General features: G+C 53.1%; 5 protein-coding genes across 5 annotated transcripts; 2 read left to right on the top strand and 3 right to left on the bottom strand.

The window, feature by feature from the left end:
- Positions 1-1600: 1600 nt before the first annotated feature.
- NCS54_00703200 (Hypothetical protein) lies at positions 1601-2932 on the top strand (the record flags this gene model as incomplete). The annotated part of the gene is made up of 1 exon (XM_053152470.1): positions 1601-2932. One exon carries the CDS (start codon positions 1601-1603, stop codon positions 2930-2932), a length of 1332 nt encoding a protein of 443 aa, XP_053008445.1.
- Positions 2933-4291: 1359 nt separating this feature from the next.
- On the top strand, positions 4292-6250 carry NCS54_00703100 (Hypothetical protein; the record flags this gene model as incomplete). The annotated part of the gene is made up of 1 exon (XM_053152469.1): positions 4292-6250. The coding sequence occupies one exon, from the start codon at positions 4292-4294 to the stop codon at positions 6248-6250; it is 1959 nt and encodes a 652-aa protein (XP_053008444.1).
- Positions 6251-6646: 396 nt separating this feature from the next.
- NCS54_00703000 (Hypothetical protein) lies at positions 6647-8222 on the bottom strand (the record flags this gene model as incomplete). The annotated part of the gene is made up of 3 exons (XM_053152468.1): positions 6647-7741; positions 7795-8004; positions 8058-8222. 3 exons carry the CDS (start codon positions 8220-8222, stop codon positions 6647-6649), a joined length of 1470 nt encoding a protein of 489 aa, XP_053008443.1.
- Positions 8223-9530: 1308 nt separating this feature from the next.
- NCS54_00702900 (C3H1-type domain-containing protein) lies at positions 9531-10685 on the bottom strand (the record flags this gene model as incomplete). The annotated part of the gene is made up of 2 exons (XM_053152467.1): positions 9531-10070; positions 10230-10685. The coding sequence occupies 2 exons, from the start codon at positions 10683-10685 to the stop codon at positions 9531-9533; spliced, it is 996 nt and encodes a 331-aa protein (XP_053008442.1).
- Positions 10686-11856: 1171 nt separating this feature from the next.
- Positions 11857-17281, bottom strand: NCS54_00702800 (Hypothetical protein; the record flags this gene model as incomplete). The annotated part of the gene is made up of 5 exons (XM_053152466.1): positions 11857-12464; positions 12566-12707; positions 12759-14372; positions 14430-16511; positions 16856-17281. The coding sequence occupies 5 exons, from the start codon at positions 17279-17281 to the stop codon at positions 11857-11859; spliced, it is 4872 nt and encodes a 1623-aa protein (XP_053008441.1).
- Positions 17282-17367: the final 86 nt, after the last annotated feature.

Here is a 17367-nt window from a genome sequence, read left to right as displayed (position 1 = left end):
AGAAGCGAGCGAGCGAGCGAGCGATAGACTAGACTTCCCCCGGAGAAGAAAAAAAAAGAAAACGACTGACAAAGGGAAACTGATGATGTGTGTGTGTTGAAAGCTTGAAAGTTGGCGTCGATCATAGGGGACCACCCTTTGGAAAAAAAGCTGGAGCTAGCTGCCCCGGCCCGTGGAGCTTTGTCGTCATGGGCGCGCGAAAATCCCAATTCCAGGCCCATCCAGGTAAAGGCCCAGTGCCCATCGACCCAGGATCTGGCACCCTCTGACACCCTTCAACAGCTGAGGCTTGCCGCCTGCCGGTCCAGGGTCATGAGGATGGGTCCATTGGGTCCATGCCAAGGGACAGTAACTGACCTTTTAGAGGGCGGTAGGCACGCACGCCAAAGCTTGCTCACCCCTGAGAATCCATAGAGTATGGAATTGTATAGGGGCATTCTTGACGCTGTGGCAGACACAGACAGCCGCCCGTAAAGATCCAAACCAGGCATGATGGGACGATACTACACTCAAGACCCCTAGAAGCGCCTGCCCAGGTGGCTTAGACCTGGCCTTTGTCCTGCTATTGGATTCCTGACCCCAGGCCCACGACAAGCTTGAGCTTCAGGTGGAAGTGCCGATGAACCGGCTTGGGGCCACCGCACCGTAGGGTCGCTCACTGCGGCCAACGTGCTGACGCGTTAATACGGGAAGCGCCCAAGACATTTGGAGACTGATTGATTCATGACTTTCCATTTTGGCGGCTCAAGACAGCCAATGGCCCAATTGTCTTGGTCAGTCACTGCAACCAAGAATAATCCTCCGTAGCCGCTGTCTCGTCTCTTGACTACTGCTGTACCTAAAAGCCCATATTATGTCATGGCGGGTTTGGCGCCGCATCATCACCACGACAGCCAAGTTTTTTTCATCCTCGTACTACTCATACCCATCATTAGCCTCCTTTCTTCCTTATATCCTTCACCTCTCTTTTTCCAATACTTCCAAGGACTTAAAGAGAGCCAAGCAAGGCAGTGCCAGTGCCAATCTTGGTCAAACAAGTCTCATTTCGCCCCGGTCTCGTATGTGTTGCCTTGCCAGCTTGGCTCCCGTCCGTCCTTTTTTTTACCCACTCTTTTTTCTCCTTCCAAGGCTTTCATCTTCCCTGCTTCCTCATCTCGTCCGCCTGTCGATACCTGCAGGTGGCTCCCTGATATTGGGACTGGTGTTTACTAGACAAGGATCGAGCATAACCCACCGCGGATCACATTAGATCTTGTCGTTTCAAGAGCTTGGCTTCTCTTTTCTTCATTCTGATCTTCGTCTGATCTTCATCCGCGTATTCACACATTTTTTTTTTTCTCTTTTTCGCTTTCGTGGCGCCGTCACGCCGGCTTTGACGTTGGCCACGCTCTTCCCCTGTGTGACCCCTTCTCCTGCAGCTAGGAAGCCACCGACGTCCATCCATCCATCATATCAACCGTCACGTCGCACCACATCTACCGCGTCGAATCTCGTTAAACTGCATAGACTTTAACGACATATCAAGGACTGCATCTCGCAGTCTCTTGGACCTCCCTCATAGTCTCTCCGGTATCCCTCGCTGAGTCATCCATCATCCATCATGAAGCTCCATCACCGAGCTCTCCTCCTGGCCCTCGCCTCCAGTGTGCGGATAGCAGCCCAGTCGATCGAGCTCTCAGCCACATCAGACCTCACCTTTGTTGAGGGCACGAGGACAGCCAGACTCACCAAGCAGACCGCTCCTCCCACTGGCGCCTACACTACATACGCCTCTAAGATCACGCTCATCGGGTCCAGTAACACCGAGGACGATGGCTTCACTAGCACACTTACCGGCCTGTTTCCCACCACAGACATCACTACCGCAACCAACTTGACCGAGTCCGAGACAGGCACCGCGACTACCAATGGCACCGAGACGGGAACATCGACCACCACCAAGGCAAAACCCACAAACACCCAGGCCTGCAACAACTATGTTGAGCTGTGCAAGCGCAAATACAGCAACATCACAATGATCGGATGTCATAACTCGCCATTTGTGAGACCCGGAAACTCAGGCTCCAACCAGGAGCTCGACGTCACGACTCAGCTTAACGACGGCGTACGCTTCATCCAGGCCCAGATCCAGTGGCCCAGCAACTCGTCGGTTCCTCACTTCTGCCACTCATCGTGCGATCTGCTCGACGCCGGCCCCATCACCGAATGGCTCACAACTGTGCGCGAATGGGTCGATACCCACCCCTACGATGTTGTCACCATCCTCCTCGGAAACGGCAACTATTCCCATCCGGATCTCTACGTCCCGTACATTGAGCAGACCGGCATCCTCAAGTACGTCTACAGGGCTCCATACCTCCCCATGGCCCTGGACGACTGGCCCACCCTGGAGGAGTTGATTATCCACGGAAAGCGAGTCATCATGTTCATCGACTACGTCTCCGACCAGAAGAAGTACCCTTGGCTGCTCGACGAGTTCACCCAGATGTGGGAGACGCCCTTCGACCCCTTGGACCGCAAGTTTCCCTGCACGGTGCAGCGACCCCCGAACCTGAGCGACAAGTCTGCCAAGAACCGCCTGTACCTGATGAACCACAACCTCAATGCCGAGTTTAATATCTTTGGCACCGAGATCCTCGTGCCCGCCGTGGCCCTGCTCAATGAAACCAACAACGTCACGGGCTACGGCAGCTTGGGTCTGGCCGCCAACAACTGTCGCTCTGACTGGGGCCGCGCACCCAACATTCTCAACGTCGACTACTACAACTACGGAGGTTTCCCCGGCTCCGTCTTTGAGGTGGCCGCCCAGATGAACAACGTGACCTACGACCGCGGTAGCTGCTGCGGCACCACGAGCTCGGCGTCTCTGACCCAGGTCGCTTCATGGACCGGTCTGCTGGCGGCTCTCCTGTCGGCGTATCTCATGCTCTAGGTCTTTCTTTTTTCTCGAATCCATTAGACATTGGACATTAGCGTTTGAATTTTGAAATAGACTGGGTTGGCTTACACAGCATGGCATCCGGCGTACAGTGAGTGGCACGCGGGTCGAACCTTGGCTTATCCTTCCCTGAGGGTACCTATAAGGTAGAATGAAAAAAGATCTAATATCTTGATTAAATTATAATGTTATTTTCATGTATTGTTGTGAATTTGGTCCCAAGTTTAATCAAGAGTTGGATCTTTTTTTGCCGTTCTGGTGCCTCGTCTTTGCTGTTCTGTTGACATCCGTGAGTGGCTTTCACTGTACACGAGCCAAACTCACTCCCTGGACGAAAATATTTTACCAGAGTACCAGATAGAATAAACAAAATAACCCTTGTTTCAGAAGATGAACTGACTTCCAGCCTCTCTCCTGTTGATCTGGTGACCTGAGGCTGTGTATTGACTGTTCAAGACGTTGGGCTGGATGAGTCAATCGGCATCTTTACCATCAAAGTTGAGTGATACAAAGTTCTCGCTGCTGTATATGCAAGAGGCCTTATTTCCCTGGTTGTCTGAGTGATGTGGCATTGAGTTTGATATCAGCGTTGTGAAAAAAACCATATTCACCATTGTGCCCGATAAGGGGTATCTACAAGAGGACAAGTTGCGACATGAAGAATTCCTTGTTTCCTCCTGATGAGAAAGAGAAACTGAATCTCGGTTTAAACGGTTGACATGGTTTTGCAATTTCGACCACGTGGATATGGAGTTGAGATATCAACGAGGCATCCTGGAGATCAAGTGGGTGAGTATTGAAAACTTAGATCTCTATCCTCTTCCCCTGGTTCCCCTTCTCAACCTTGTTAGCCTAAAATTTGACTCATGCTGCTCTACCAAGGCCACGATATCAGTTATGCTTTGCTGTCTAAAATCTTGCATCGTGAAGAAGCATCGAGATGATACCCCAACAGGGGAAAAAAAAAAGGAAAACAAACAAACAGAAAAGACTGAGAACTCTAATCGTCCTTCGAAACATAAGTAACCGTCCTCTCTCCCCTTCTCTATATTTTCATCTTCTTCCTTACACTATTCTATAGAACATCAGATCGTCTTGAGAACTGCTCACAACGGCTTGCTATCAGCATCTTCACCATCAGCCTTGCTTCACAGCTACTTGCTACTCAACTCTTCTTTCTCGCTCTTGCGAACACACACTTTTACTTGCTATTAGCAACTTCATATCGGACTTTCTTCACATCTTCCCTACTCGCTCTTATCCTCTTCACTCTCGAGCAACCACAGAACAGCTTGCTATCAGAAGCTTCTTGACACACACACACACCTTTACTTACACATCACATTTGCCGAAATGGTCTTCACCATGGCAGCCAAGGCTACGGCCCTGCTTCTTACTCTCCCCTCCGTTGTCAATGGCCTCCCAATTCTACCACCACAGGTAAACATCACCCTCACGGAGAATGTGCCTCATTCGGCGGCTTTGGCCATCACCCCTGGCCTTGAGTATCTTCTCCAGCCTGACCTCCCTCACATCAACGACCCGAGCATCATTCTCGGTCCTGAAACTGCACTCTACAACTCCACTACGCTGCCCAAGGAGAACTCTTGGATCAAGGGAATGCTCCAGCGTCTTGGCGTCGGCGGCTCCTCTACTAAACCCGCAAACAGCAACGACACAGCTCAGCCCAGCAAGTCGGACAAGAAGCACTCCAAGAGATGGTGGGGTGCCATGACGGGTTGGAGGGACAAGATTGTCGACGTCTGGGCCCCGACCAAGTGGGATAACTGGCCGGTCGAGGTCACCCTCATCAACGCCACCCCTTACCGCTGGCGCAGGGGTCACACACACTCGTACCAGATGATCTCGTGGATACCCAACTGGCCCAAGTACATAGAACCCGGCCAGACTGTCCGCATCACCAGTTCTGTCGAGACCATGGCTCCCTGGGACGCCGCTGGCGAGGTCGTTTACCACCTCGAGGGCGTCTCCAAGCCAATGTCCTTTGAGGTCAGGCGACGGACCCCTCAGACAAAAGACCACATCTTCAAGGGCGACCTCCCCAAAGAGATCTCAGTGCGTTACCTGGAGAACCTCGAGACGTTCAAGAGCTCAAAGAAGTCGGTCAAGCAGATCAAGTGGTGGGACTTCCCCGCAAGCTGCCACTGGGTCCTCGCCGGAAAGGAGGGCGACTTCATCGCCGCCGACGACGTCGGCCCAGGCTGGATGTCAGAGAAGATGGACCAGATCGGACATATTCCCCTCCGTGAGCTCGCTATCCCCCGGTCTCATCATGCCGGCATGTACAAGATGGGCGAGCTCTTTGGCATGGGTAGCATCTACAACACTCTCACCCAGTACAAGGACTTGACCTTCCAGCTGACCGAGGGTGGTGTCCGGGTCATTGATATTCGACCTTTTCTCAACTACGGCAAGCACGGCTACAAAACCTGGGAGTCTCATGGTTCAGTCTTTGGCGGCAAGTGGCACGGCGGGCTTGGGGTGTCGCTCGAGGACATGATTAACCAGGTCAACGCGTTCAACAAAAAGTACCCAGGAGAACTCATCATCTGGGACATCCACCCCAACCAGGCTCTTGTCCGCCGGCCTAACGGCAAGGTTGAACAGATGAGCGAGGGTGACCGCGCAGTCATGTATCACGAGTTCAAGAGGCTCAAGCACCGTGTCGAAGTCCCCGACAACGGAGACCTCACCAGGTGGCCCCTGGAGCAGTTCGTCACCAACAAGACATCAGGCGTTCTCATCCGCACTCGCCGTGAGTGGAGGGATGACGAGTCGTACCCCGGAGGCTCTCAGGGCTTCGTCACCGAGGCCAACTTCCCCGTTCACCACGTCTGGGCCAACAAGCCGGACACCCCGGGGCTCATCGATGTCACGGTCAAGGATCTCAAGGAGCGCAAGACCAAGCGCACCTCTACTCTCTACTTTGCCGACTGGATCGTCACCCAGCAGGGCTTCGACGTCGCCGTTGGCAGCAAGTTCATCGCCGAGATGGCCATCACGACCTACAAGGCCCTGTTCTACGAGCTCTGGGCGGCCCTGACCATGGAACGATACCCCAACTGGATCGCCACTGACGGCATCCGCTCCAGTGAGAGTAAGTCGTTCGCCATGACACTCAACCACTGCTTTGCTGGCGGTCGGTGTGGCAAGATCCAGCCGAGCAAGAAGCTCAGGTACGGACCTGATAACGAGCTGGGATTCTATCCCACCTTGACATGGATGGACGAGGTGAAGGAATATGAGGCCAAGCAAAAGGCAAAGATAAAGGGGGGAAAGTCGAAGTTATAAACTTGCCGAGATGAGGGGGATGTTCTGAATTGGTCGTGGTTATACTTCTTTTTCTAGATTGTGTACCCTGGGTTAGGTGTTCGCGAGGACGGATATATACTCATTAGCATGGGCTGCGGCGTTTTGTTACTTCAATTAGATGGTTATAGACAAGGATGACTGGCGAAACAGTCCCTGGATAGCAATTGAATTACCCTCGAGATCCTAATCAACCATGTCTTCATTTCCCGTGACTCATATGTAGGTAGGCGACTCTAGGTCGGCCTCACCTTGCCTCTCTTCTACTGTCATGCATCTCTGCGCCAATGATATCGCTACGTGGAATTGTTGACACCCTCGAGCGCCGGGAACCTCTTCTCTACCAATCCACAGTCAAGACCGCACCCAGGCGGTGTCCTAGCCATGGGCCATGATGCCCGTCATGAGGTCCTCATCCTCTATCTGAGAATCGAACCCAACCCCTGGATCAGCATCCTTATCCGCTCTCTTCTGCTCCCTGGCTACGTGCCGCACGTACTCTCTGCTGGAGCCGAGGCGTTCGTTTGTCGTCTTGTACTGCTTGCCAAGGCTCTCGATGTTGTGATGTCTCTGGGCGATCTCTTGTGCAAATGCCGCCTCCGTCATAGACTCGCTGTCCTCGTGGAAGAGGAGGTAGCTATCATCACCGCTGCTGCCGAGCTGGAGCTCGCCATTCAGCAGCCCCGTCTCGATCATGTTGCGCACGAGCTGTGTTGCCTCCTCATCATCCTTGAGGACATCGCCCGTCTCGGCGCTAAGCGTCACTTGACGCAGTCGAGAAATGGATATTTGCTTGTAAATGTCGCGGAGCTTGATGATCTGCCACTTCGGGTATGCAGCCACCACCTCTGCCACCAGCGTCGTATTGCCGTCGTCCTCCCATACCTTCTGGTTGCTCTCCACCTCAATCTTTAGTTGCCCGACGTTTATCGTGGGGAATTGGGTGGCGACATTCCGATATGCCGTCCCCAGCGCGCTATAGGCGTTCTTGGCAGGTAGCGGAGTGTATGCGGGAACATCTGAGGCTGCTCCGTCCTTCAAAAGGCTGACGAGCAGCCACTTTTTGTACGCCTCGTCCATCATCTTGCTAACGCCCTTGTCCTTTGAAGGGTGTGTGATGACACGTTCCAGAGCCCGTTGGGCCTTGGTCCAGTCCCTTCGTGAAATGTAGCACAGCGCACTCACGAGGTTGTACTCCAGCACAGTTGCGCTCCGGATCTGATCAGTCAGGCCTGTTTCGGTGGAGATGTAAGAGGTGGGAGCCAGAGTGCTATCGCAAAGAAGTCTGGAGTCCTTTTGACCCGCCATGCCTGGGTAGAAGGTGATGTCGCGATCAAGCACTTTTAGTGCCGGCTCAATCCATGATGAGTGGTAGGCACACTTGACCAATGTTAGGTGAGTAGATGTGAACATGGTCCCGGTTGGGTCGATTCGTAGCAGGGCTGTAGCAATCGCTTCTACGGAAACAAGTGGCTGTCATGAGATCAGTACCCAGTGGCCATGGTAGTGGCGAAGGGACCACATACTGTAAATAGTCTGCCCGTCGCAACATGCTCGAGAAGTCTCCGAAGCATCGAACCAACATATCGAACCTGAACAGGATTGAAATTGAGTAGGAATCGAAGGGTTTCGTCGAGGAGGGAGGTCTTGTCGATGCCTGGCGTAGTTGTCGATAGCTCTAGCGACAGGTTGAGGATGGCGAGGAAGGAGATGGAGTCGGTGGCAGGATCAAGCCTCTGAAGCTCTGCATCAGCATACTGCAAGAATGTCTCAAATATGGGGCTCTTACCTCGACAATTTGGCGGGCGTTGGCACTGATGAGCTGCCGCTGAGACGTCACCAGCCGGTTGACAGCCACGACATGGTCCTTGATGGCAAGGTCGAGCTGCTTGTTGGAATGAGCGGCAGCTTGAGCTGGCGTGAAATTCGTCAAGGTTTCCCACAAAGAGTCCATCCTGAGAAGAGGGCGTCTATTTGCGTGGTGGGAAGGTGGAGGAGGAGTTGGTCGGAGGTCGGGGAGTGGATGCTGATTCGGTGCCTTGGATTATTTCCTCCTCGTCATGCTAAGGTCACGGAATCCACAAGCTCTTGGAAGCGACGAAATAGGTATTATGGCTCTTGTTTTGGGCGAAAAACAGGTGTGCAGAAAATGAGAAGGTGAGAAAAGTGAGCTTTGCTTTGCTTTGTTGGTTGGTGAAGATGCAAGGCAGCACTCATGAGAGCATGTAGCTCCGCTGGTCGTTGGTGGGGTGGTGACGGTGGGGAGATTAGCCGTAGATCAGCCGTGGGAAAGCGCTTATCGCATGATCCCTGTTCACCGAGATAAGAAAAGAATGCCCCTCCAAATCGCGGGGTCACCGAGATAGCTTCACTTTTGGGTCTTGAACATCCAGTCGACAACACTTCCATACGCCTTGAACAAAAAGTCATGGGAGCTTTTCCATTCTCTTGACACTAAAAAATCTCTGCTAAATGAGTTATTGGTGGCTAAGAATACTGGAGTCTGGATGGTACTAAGCTCATGCCAGGGGGTAGTTAGTAAGCGTGTTCGCTAATAGTGCTCGATACAACCCAGAGATCTGGGGTTGCCCAGGTACCAGGTACTGAGGCTGGCTTTTCCTATCTATTTTCTGGATTCAACTCTAGGTCTAATTGCCCCCCAAAAGTACTAACATCCACACCCCAAAGACTACACCACGCACAAGCTCCTCCAAGCATCTAGGTTGCTCCTACAAGGCTTGGGCACGGTTACGCATGGCATCCTGTACCAAGATGCTGACCTTGGGCATCAAGAGACTCTCTGTGCCACAGCGATCCTGCTCCCACAAGCGTGTAGCCAAGACACGTGTAACTTGGGGTGGGTGACTGGTCACACAAAGGCTTCCGTCACAAAGCAGCTCTGAAACGCAGACAGACAAGGACAATTCTGGCAAATCATTTCTTGTTACCTGAGGGCCCAACCCCTTCACCGCCGTGTGTGTACCGACCTGTGTAGTCCTGACGCTGGGCTTGTGTATCTAATATGACAAAAGTTGTCAAAACAGAAAAAGAGTGATATCTAACCAACAAAAAGTGAAAGTGAACCATCACCATGAATCGAGGGGAAAAAAAAAGGAGCGACTCTTGTAAAGAAAACCCTGATTTTTAAAACCAAATGACGTGAACAGCCGGTCACCAGGAAAGTTGCCATCTGCTGTCGCCATTCCATCCCACCGTGGTCGACTGGGACGCCTTTTCCGTATAGCTTGCATCCATCCAGTAACTAGTGGATGAAGTTGTTTTCAACCGAGCCCGCAGAAGAGCGGGGAGAGGAGTTGTCTCTGCCGTGAGCCCACGCCTTGAGAGCCGATGGAGTGATGACCCAGTCCCCCTCAGGGCCGGGTCTCTGAGGTTCAATAGGCACCCAGTTTGGCTTCTCATTGGTAGGGGGAGAGTGACGACGGCCCCTGATGGCCTTAATCTGTCGCTCGGCTCCGATGGGGGCCTGGGCCGTAGCTGGGCTGGGCGTGTCCTCGTTACTCTCCCCTCGCCAGTCCTGCTGTAGAACCGACTGCGGACGGCGAGCAGGGTTCTCCTTGTTGTGGCGCTTCTGGAGGTCCTCCTGGAGGTCCTTCCACCACTTGGGGAACCCATGGAAGAGGCCGAGAGACTGCTGAGTCGCCTTGTCAAAGGGCATCTCGTGCTTGTACTTGCAGCCCTGCTGGGTAAAGGCGCAGGTACCGTCGTGAATCCACTTGTCGCAGTAGATCTTGGTTCTTCGTTGCTGAGCAGGCGAAGTGGCGACAATGCGATCAATACGATTCTGGGGCCATGGTTAGTTTACTTGGCCAGTAATCAACTTGTGTGAGAGGAGGTAGTGGTAAGAGGTTGGTTACCTGAAGGGGGTCAGGAGCTGGGGCAGGTGGAGGCTACACACTCAGCTTCTGGCCGGCGTTGGATGTGCTGTTCGACGCTCACGTACCTTGACAGTCATGGGCTGGTTCATCTTGGCCACTCCCTGCGGTGGCTGCATGTGGAGGTCCGGCAGGAGGACCATGCCTTGAGCGCTGGCTTGCTTGGCGGGAACCTCGTTGAGGGCCGGAAGCATGTCGGCGGGGACGAGTCTGGTGTATTTGCCGTCAGGACGCTGCACGCAGTAGGCGTATCCATTAAGGCAGTCCGAGATGCTGACAGGGGCGTCGTTGTTGGAGGCACCTGGGGAGGTGTTGGGGCCCGCTAGCGAGTAGTTGTTGACGCAGGTAGTAATGGAGTCGATAGATGGACGAGGACCTCGCCAGTTGGCCGAAGCCATGCTTCGAGGAGCCAACGCCTGGTACATCTGGGATCTCTCAGGCCAGTTCCCATAGTAGGCGTTGTGATGATTTCCGTTGGAGGCAACGTAAGAGCTGCTCTGAGGTCCAGAGGGAGGAAGATCCATGACTGCGTGTTTAATGGGGAGCTCCTGAGTATCAAAAGAAGAACTGCCTTGCTTAGCAGAAACTGGGAACTGTGGATAAGGTCTAACGCGGTTGGAGGGGATGTTGTTGACAAAGCTGAGTTTGTTGTCTTCGACGGGAGTCAAGGACGAAGAAGACAAGCTTGAGCCTCTGGAGACGGCGGTCGGGGAGGCGACTCCCTGGCGGTGACGGCCCATCCTACTTCGACGGGAAGAAGCAGCAGCGAGCCGAAGTCGGGGAGTCTCTGCAAACGAAAATTGATGGGTTGGTTGAGTTGACCTATAGAAACAACAAGGACGACTCCGTGACCCCCTTGGCGACCAACGGCTGGCAAGATAAGACACGGGTAGCCGACTGACGATGACGGGAGATGACTTCGAGATGGGGATTTCGGGGGGTGACAAACGGGGACGAGGACAAGAGAGGGCGTCGGCAGGGGGAGACAGCTGTCGACAGCTGCAGAGAAGTGCACAATGACGAGAATAAGAACAAGAAGTCTACAAAAGCTAGCTTTTGTCAGCCAGAACCAAAGATGATGTATCAAAATTTATGCTTCAGCACGATTTGTCCAGCCTATTTATCCACGGTCAGAATCTCAATATTTGCGCTTCATCGTGAGCGTTTGCTGTGACTAGGGGTGTGTAAGTGCACGATTTCAACGGCTGCATGCAGGCTGGCGTTTGTGTTGCTCTATTGGCCAAGTCATGAAACACTCAGAAAACCGTGACCAACACTGGCACGGCTCGCTGTCTGCTGCAATGTCATGTTTTCTTTGATTCAATGGCCGTTAATGCTACCTGAGTAGTTAACCTGAGCTGGCCTGTCTATCCATCCGTCATCGTTTTTGTCTGGCCTGATGTATCTCATCGCGGCGAATGACCCCAACTCCAATATATGCTTGCTTGCTTGCTCGGTTGATTGGTTAATTGATTGCCTGCCACCATCATCTCCCTCCCTCCTCGCCTGTTCGCCCACGTTGTCATGTAGCCCCAAGATCCATATCAAACAAACAAAAATCTTTAGTAGGTAAGCAATCGCCCGTATGACTGTACGTCCCCCTCCCTCCCCTATTCCATGGCATCCATGTGGCAAATGTCCCCTGGCAGGTGACACAAGGAACAAAGCTTCCCCTCTCCTCCAGAAAATACCACACTACGCCTGCTTGCGCGTGTCATTGCTAATTGTTCTTAGCTGGCTGAGCAGCACAGCCTTTTGCTGCTTTGCCTCCATGTCTGATGTCGAGTATGAGCGCTGCAACCAATCAATTGCCATCCTCACCTCGGCTTCTGACCCTAGGCGGACGGTGCTGTAGGCAGCTATTGGAGGACGGCTGACGGGCTGCGTGGGAACAACATGCTGCGGTGCCACTGGCACTGGCACTGGCACTGGCACTGGCACTGCCTCTACAGGGCTTCCCGGACCAAGATAGTTGCCTTTGATGTATCGTGAGAGGTGAATAGGGAGCTGCCCGTTCTCCCCAACCCCAATCACAGGACGTGGGTATGGGTTTGGCATGCGTTGATGGCTCATTTGGCCGCCGGACGTGCCTTTTTGCCCGTTGCTTTGTTGCTGCTTGCTGCCTCCTTTCGGCAACTCGGCTTTTGAGACTTGGTGCTTGACGGCGTTTGGCGTTTCTTGACGGGACTTCCGGCCGACTTGCTGCTGCCGCCGTTGAGCTTGGTGGATTTCGGCGAGGGCTTGCTGCGTCTTTGAGTTGTGGGGGTTGGAGGTTTGGAGATTGATCGGCCCGTCTTCGGCGTCTGTGCGTTCTTCTTGTTAATGCTGCTGCTTGGAAATGTCTTCTTGACAGGTGTCGTGGCTGGGGTTTCTAGTTGACTGGGAGAGTTCTTTTGGCGTTTACCTTTGGCCGATGTGCCATCCTCCTCATCAGACTCTTCTCCAGAGTCTCCGCCGGCAAAGTCATCAGACGAGTCTGACGATTCGGGTTCGAGATCACCGAGAATGGGTACCGTGTCTATTGCATTTGTCTTGTAGTTGATAGCCTGAACGATTGGTTAGCTGACGACACTCCCATCATATCTGCTTCGACTCACCTGTCGACGTCTGCCGCCTCGTCCAAGGACCTCGCGATTCGCAGCTGCTTGCTGTTTTGCTTCGGCCTCTCGCTGAGCCAGAATACGATCCCACACACTCGAGTTCAGGGCCTCTGGCTCATTCGTCTCTTCGGTTGCGAGACCTGCTTCAAATCCCGACTTTTCGTTAGACCATACCTTTGCGTAGGAAAAGGCAGCATCTTCGTCCTCGTCGACTTCGTCCATGTGCGTTCGGTTCAGCAGCTCGTCAACCGCAGCAGAATCATAATGGATAGACTTCTTCTCGTAGTTGTCGCTGAACAGTGCCTGGGCACCATGCTTGAGGATCGATTCTAAATCATCTCCGGCGAGTTCATCATCGTCCATGCTTTCGATCAGGGCATGATCAAGAGCCATCTTCTTCTTGCCGATCTGCATGATCCGTTCTTCCACAGAGTCTACTGTCATCAGCTGGAAGCAGAGCACCTTCTTCTTCTGTCCAATTCGATGTGCACGAGATAGAGCCTGGATGTCTTGGTGCGGGTTGAAGTCGGGGTCGAGGATGATGACTGTGTCTGCAGTTGCAAGGTTAATTCCCACACCTCCAGCTCTTGTTGAGAGCAGGAATGCAAAGATGGGCGAGCCAGGGGCGTTGAACGCATCGATACGTCGCTGCTTCTCCAAACTGCCAATGCTACCATCGAGACGACGGTAGTCGTAGCCGAGACCACCGAGGAAATCCTCAATAATGTCCAGCTGCTGTAGGAACTGACTGAAGATGAGCACGCGGTGACCCTTCTCCTGTAGCTTTGGAAGCATGACCTGCAGCAACAGTAGCTTGGCTGATGCCTCAATCAAGTTGCGCTGAAGCACCGTATGGTCGTGATGTCTCTCCTCGATAGCCTCGGAATACATGAAAGGATGGCAAAGACACTTTCGTAGTTGCATCAAGATGTTGTTGAGACTTCCACGTTCCTTCTTGTTCATCTTGCTATTGGAAAACATGGCCTTGATGAGCTCTGGGTTTTTGGCCATGATACTCTTGGAGAGTTTCTCCTGAATCACCGTCATCGTGACAGGTAGAATGATTTGGGACATGGGCGGCAAGAACTTGAGCACCCCTGCCTTGGTGCGGCGGAGGAAGTAGGGGCGGATTTCGTTGTGCAACTGTGGTAGCGTTTCTTTGTCGAGGACCGCATATTCCGCATCCAACTCTTCGGCATTCTTCTTTTCGTCGATGAACTGAAGTAGGTTGAACAGTTCCCTCTTGTTGTTTTGGAGCGGAGTGCCTGTGAGGAGAAGTCGAAAGGGGATCTTCATAGAACGAAGAGCACCGTACAATATGTTCTCGTCATTCTTCAGTCGCTGACCCTCGTCAACGACGAGTCCTGCCCAGTTGATCGACTTGAAGATGGATTTAGTCGCGGGGTCTTGAGCCGAGTCGTAAGACATGATGACAACGTGGGCCTTCATGTCCGCAGATTGGTTTGGAAACAGCTCATACTTGTGAGCGAGGGCTTGCGGCTCTTTTCCGCCGTGGTACGCCACAACTCGTAGCTCCGGGGCCCATTGCTTGAACTCTCGGCGCCAGTTGGGACATGTGGCATTGGGAACGACGATGAGGAAGGGCCAGCACTATCATGATGTTAATGACACTGTCGCCACGGCTTGACAGGGGCGGATATGACTTACCCTTGGACTATCCTGGATCAGTGAAGTGACCAGGCCAACGACCTGGACAGTCTTGCCGAGACCCATTTCATCAGCCAAAACAACGCTGCGTCCATTGTGATAATTGCCCAGCAGCCAATTCACTCCCTCAAGCTGGTAACCCATGAGCTTGCCTCGCTTAAGGCCAGCAGGCTGCTCATTGATCTCCTCGAAAGGTTCGGACTTGTACGCCTTGACACGTTCCCTGATCTTTTGCTGTGACTCGTACTTGAAGTACTTGCCCTCGACGTATTCGTAGTATGCCTCCACAAAGGCGGCGTAGATATCGCCCATGTCCTCTGTTGGTGGTGTGTCCCAGACGACATCGTCATAGCCAAGGCCTTGGAACTTGACGAAGATCTTGCTCACGTTGTTCATGTTGGCAAGCTCATCCTCTCGCGTCTTGGGTCTGGGGATTGAAGAGTGCATCTTTACGTTGAGGATAATGTCGGGCATGATGAACTCGTCTGAAACTGCATCGTTTTCGTCGAGTTTGAGGAGATCTTGCTCGGCATCTCGTTTCCCAAAGGCAGAGCGCATCGTAGCAGCAGCCACACCATGTACCCAGGCACCTGGCTTCCATGTGCAGTGACTATAGGATCGTGTGTCCCACTTGACGAGATACTCCTTGTCGTCTTCCTTGACATCATGCCATGTCGGTCGAGGAACCTGCTTGGCGAGATCCCTTTCCACAGGTCGCCATGCCACCAGACGGTGAATCTTGTGCTTGGCGGTCCCGCACTCGTGGCATTGCCAGTCGATAGAATGGTCCTTAAGTCGCTCCGATTTGAGATCTGTACCAATCGAGTCCTCCCTAAGGCCCGGCAAATGCTCAACATGCCAACCTCGATGGCACGAAACACATCGGAAAAGCACAATCTCTTCGTTGTTCAGGAGGTCAGGGGCAACTTTGAAGATAGGGTCAACACCGTAGTTTTGTTCCCGCATCTTCTCCTCCTGGCGAGACGTCTTCTTCTCGGAAAAGGCTGCGCAGGCACGGCCGTCACGCTTGCAGCCCTGACACATGCTGTGCTTGGGAGCATTTTCATCCTTCTTGATAGGGATGCCAATGCAGTACCTGCACTGCAACACAAAGTCGTCCACCCCAACTTTGGTGACCTGGTGTTCGCGTCCGCTGCGAAACGAGAGACAGTTCTTATGGTACGACAAGGTGCAGCCTTGACAGTAAACCATCTGTCCCCTGTTCCGCGAGCCACCGCATGTATGGCACTTATCTATGTGCATTGTAACGAATGCTGAGTCCGAAGGCAGCGGTTGGAAGACCTCCTTTACTGAAATAACCTTTGCCGGACCTGGAGTCTTCTCATCGACGACGTAAAATGAATCCTCGTCCATCAAGGCATCGTCTTGCATGTTGACGGTGGTTCGGGTGGCTCTTGAAGAACGTCGAGGGGCTTCGAATTCGATGTCAGAGTCATGGGATTTGTGACGTGTCGTGGCGCGTGATGCTTTGTGCCGTGCGCTTAGGAGGCGTTTGGGTCGTTGGCGTGCCTTGTTAGGGCGTCCTTTCTTGGGCAAGACGTCTGAGACAATGATGGGCATAAAATCATCATCACCCTCTTCCTCCTCCTCTGGGGGTAGGTCTTGAAGCAATTCATCCTGATCCAGACTACCATCGCCGTTCTTAAAGGTCATGCTAGTCAGGGTTATCTGTCTCGGTTGTCGCGTTCGAAGCAACCTGGTAGGGAGTGGGGGTTCTTCTCGGAGGTCATCCAGATCATCATTAGTGACCTGAACGGAGGGGCTTCGAGAGATCTGCTGTGTCGTTTCCCGGGAGCGAAGACGTCGAACTGGTTGACTGTGTGCACTTCTGTGACGAATGGGCTCTTGGTCTTCCTCTTCCTCTTCTTCCTCTTCGTCGCCGTCGATGTCCATGGGATCAGAGGCAACTGACTCGGAGTCAGAATCCCGCTCATCCTCGAGCTCGCGCTTTCGCTTCCGTAAGCCAGCCATGGAGTCGGTCTCAAGAGGCCCAGGTCCTTGGTTAAAGCGAGCAAAGGCAGCTCTTCCGTTCTCCAGAGCGACGAGTTCAGTAAAAGGTATCTCAAGCTTGTGTTAGCGATTTGAACTGAAGTGAGCGCGCGAAAGCGGAGGGATGAAGGAGAGGAGTAGATAGGGGAGAGGGTTGAGAGAAATGCGATGAGAGAGGAGAATGTGCGGGGCTGCGAAAAAGAGGAGAAGAGGTTTATAACAGCAACAGTGAATAAGGACAATATTGAACAATAGGCGGGCTATTGATATTGTGCAGAGGAATCCGCTTGCATGCTGCGGCGCTGCTTCGAGCCAAAGTAGGCCAGCCGCCACGCGCAAAGAGAGTGAGTGCAAGGATAGACTCATGAGCAATCGCATTGCGCAACCCCTTGTTTGAATGAAGAATATTCACCTACCGACTCTTGTCTCCCATCTGTGAACTCGACTTTATAGCTGGCCTGGACGCGCTTGAGTGGAAGCTCTCCGAAAACGAACTCGACAATATCGCTCCGGACCACTGAGTATTCCATGCGCTTCTCCAGCGGCATCTCAGGGATCGCAACCTGAATTGTGTAACCTATATTGGGAATGGGGACTTGTGACTCGCTGGCCGCGTCAAGAGTTTGTTGTTCGTGCTCCTCCTGTTCAGCCGTAGGCACTGAGTCTAGGGCCGGCTCTGGGTCGGGAGCAGACGCATCATTCGTCTTGGGGTTCGAGTTCGGGTCTCCATCGTCGTTGAGATCTGCTAGGAGACGTTGTAATGATCTCTCGATTTCGTTATCCTGATCGCCTCCAGTGCTGAAGCCCTCGGGGGGCTCGTAGAAGACATCATCGGTGTCCATTGCTGGCAGCGCATTCGGTCGAGTCGAGTCGTTGTCGAGGGGACGTGGGGTATATGAGGACCCTCGTTTCGCGAGGAGTTGGAGAA

The sequence above is a fragment of the Fusarium falciforme genome, chromosome 5, assembly GCF_026873545.1.
Source record: "Fusarium falciforme chromosome 5, complete sequence".
Taxonomy (NCBI): Eukaryota; Fungi; Ascomycota; class Sordariomycetes; order Hypocreales; family Nectriaceae; genus Fusarium; species Fusarium falciforme.
This window is presented reverse-complemented; position numbering and strand designations above follow the sequence as displayed.